The sequence below is a fragment of the Empidonax traillii genome, unplaced genomic scaffold (assembly GCF_003031625.1).
Source record: "Empidonax traillii isolate 1590-97213 ecotype Southwest subspecies unplaced genomic scaffold, ASM303162v1 scaffold1962:size128196, whole genome shotgun sequence".
Taxonomy (NCBI): domain Eukaryota; kingdom Metazoa; phylum Chordata; class Aves; order Passeriformes; family Tyrannidae; genus Empidonax; species Empidonax traillii.
The window spans coordinates 120,761-123,345 of NW_020957155.1; the positions used below are offsets into that span (position 1 = coordinate 120,761).

At 38.3% G+C, this 2,585-nt stretch overlaps 1 protein-coding gene across 1 annotated transcript in view; it reads left to right on the forward strand.

The window, feature by feature from the left end:
- FAM135B (family with sequence similarity 135 member B) overlaps positions 1 to 1,862 on the forward strand; it is a 118,543-nt gene extending 116,681 nt beyond the window's left edge. The window contains exon 19 of the mRNA XM_027909147.1: positions 1,308 to 1,862. Within this exon, the coding sequence (XP_027764948.1) occupies positions 1,308 to 1,513 (206 nt within the window). The 3' untranslated portion in view covers positions 1,514 to 1,862. The remainder of the gene's footprint in view (positions 1 to 1,307) is intronic.
- Positions 1,863 to 2,585: the final 723 nt, after the last annotated feature.

Here is a 2,585-nt window from a genome sequence, read left to right on the forward strand (position 1 = left end):
GAAGGTATTGAAGAACTGTGGTTTTGTGCAGCTGAGGTCATTGTATTAGAAGGGTTTTTCATCAGCAGGATGAAAACTCAAATGTTTATTTGATAAGGAAGAAAGTGTTCTCTTCCCACAGGAAATTACTGAAATCAATAAAAGAAGCTTTTCAAGAAGCTTTTTGCCTGATGACAAAAAAAAAAAAAAAAAATTCAATCAGGTCATAATCAAAGGTTTCTTACTGCTTCTTCCTCTTCCCTCTAATTTTTTTTCCTTTAAAGTGATGATAATAGAACTAGCTCTTGTCAATGTTTTTTTCTGTAGTCTACTGATTTACTTATATTGTCTCACCTTTGTTACACATAATGAAATCTTTCTCAGCACAACCAGAGTCAGGAGGTTTTCCCTTTCTTTCCCTTAGTGTTTGAGTGATTGCCAGATTATTTAAGGGACAGATCTAAAATTGTGTTGGTTTGTAATAAAATCTGTAAAGCACATCAGAACTCACGCCACTCAGAGGCCCTCCTGTGAGAGCTCAGGCCATGTGTTGTTCCACGTATTGCCTTTGTTATTAGCAGCCTGCCTCATTTATAAAATGTTTCATGGCTTGATACCATTTCCAGCAATAAGTCTCAGTGCAATCTCACCCCCATTTCATATATTTGATTTCCTAGAAATTAAGGTACTCTTTAGAAACAGAAGGGGCACCCAGGACCAGTAATGAGCATGGTTGCCTTCACACCTCTTACCTAAATGCCAGCTCTTTCTATCAATCCTCAGATATGAACTAAAAGGATGTTCTTTAACTGTCATACAGTGATTATTTCTCAGGGAGATACTTGACCTAGGAGGAGCCAGATCTACATTCAGTGTAGGTCATTTATCAGTAAATGTTTCATGAGCCATAGTTTTTGCCCCATAAACTCCTCAAATATCTACATGACATCCTTCCTGCATTTCCCAGAGAAACTCAATGGACCACTGTGTCCTTCCAGACCCTTTCACATTTGAGTCCACTGGCACTGTGAATCCAACCGAACTCCCCTGAAAGGGGCAAGAGCATTTTCTTCAATGGCAGAGGAAATGTGACTGATTGCCCAGGATTTTCTCATTCCTCGTACTCAGATCTCTCCACATGGCCAGTGCCTCCATGAGATTAACAACACCTTGGCACCTGGCAAATCTTTGAACTGGCCTCCTGTCTCCTGCATTTTGGCCTTGCTTCCATTTTCCTTCCCTCTGGGACTGTAATTAAATGATACTGTAAGGCAAGAGAGGATCTGGGATCTGTGGCACGTAGCTGTGACATCTAAACTCTTTTTCAGGTCCTGTTTACGCAGAGATGATCAACAACCTGCTCCAGCCTTTGATCGGGGCGAAGGACTGCACTTTGATCCGACATAACGTGTTCCATGCCCTGCCAAACACGGCCAACACGTTGATAGGCCGGGCTGCCCACATTGCCGTGCTGGACTCTGAACTTTTCCTGGAGAAGTTTTTCCTCGTGGCAGGACTCAACTACTTCAAATAGTGCCTGAAGTACGGGGTAACAGAGGCCAACCTTTTCACAGAGTGGAGGAGAATCCCTTAGCCAAAGGAGTGAAGTGTTAGAAATGAGATCAGGTGGGACTTTCAAACTCTCCATTTCCATTTCTCTTTCAGAGAATAAAGTGCTATGGCTTTAAGGCGTTCAAGCTTCCAAGTATTGGTGCTTTTGGAAGAAATAAATATTCCTCTCCAATTTCTGTGTCCTTTGTCTACATAAAGACATGAGCCACTTCTGAAGTACAGAATCACAATAAGAAGGCTCATTCTCCAAATGTGATTGGACCAATATAATTCCCGTTTCTCCTGAATATTAAACCAGGAACTTGTCTGTCCTTGATTTAATGCTTATTTATGTATTAAAAAAGCTATACATTTGTAGCACTTTTGGGATAGTTAACACAAGAGGAAACAAGTGTATGTGAACTCAGGTTAAAACCTCCTTCATGATGAATTGAGAAGTCTGAAAACCATTTATGAAAGTTTCAGTATTTCTGTTTGTTGGAAGAAAATATTTGGATGATTCCATTCATGATAATATTTTGTAACATACAAATTCTACATTCAAATAATAGAAAGGAATGGAATATTTTACATAAAATGAAGAAATACTGATATTTGTCTTTAAAAAGAAATCCTAACTTTAAGTTGGGAAGAATTTTATTCAAATAAGAAGCTGCCAAACCAAGAGGAGTCTTTGGATTACTTGTAAAATATCAGTGGCATCTGTTCACATTTCCTCTGTTTACATTTATGAGGATCATAATTGTGCTTGTTATAACCTTAGAGGTACAACTTTTACTTTTACATTTTTATCCAAGTACATTTTCCTTTTTTTTTTTTTTTTTTTAATTCATTACTCTGATTTGGAATTCAACATACCCTTAAAAACCCAAACACTGAAAAAGGAAGGCTGGAGATGTAGAACAGTAAGGATTGTGGAAATCTTAAAAAATATTACAATGTCTTCTTGAGATCCTCTGCAATACCCAATGAATGTTTTGCTAATACCCATTTGCAGTTCTGTATAGACCTAATTATTATATGGTTTCAGGTGG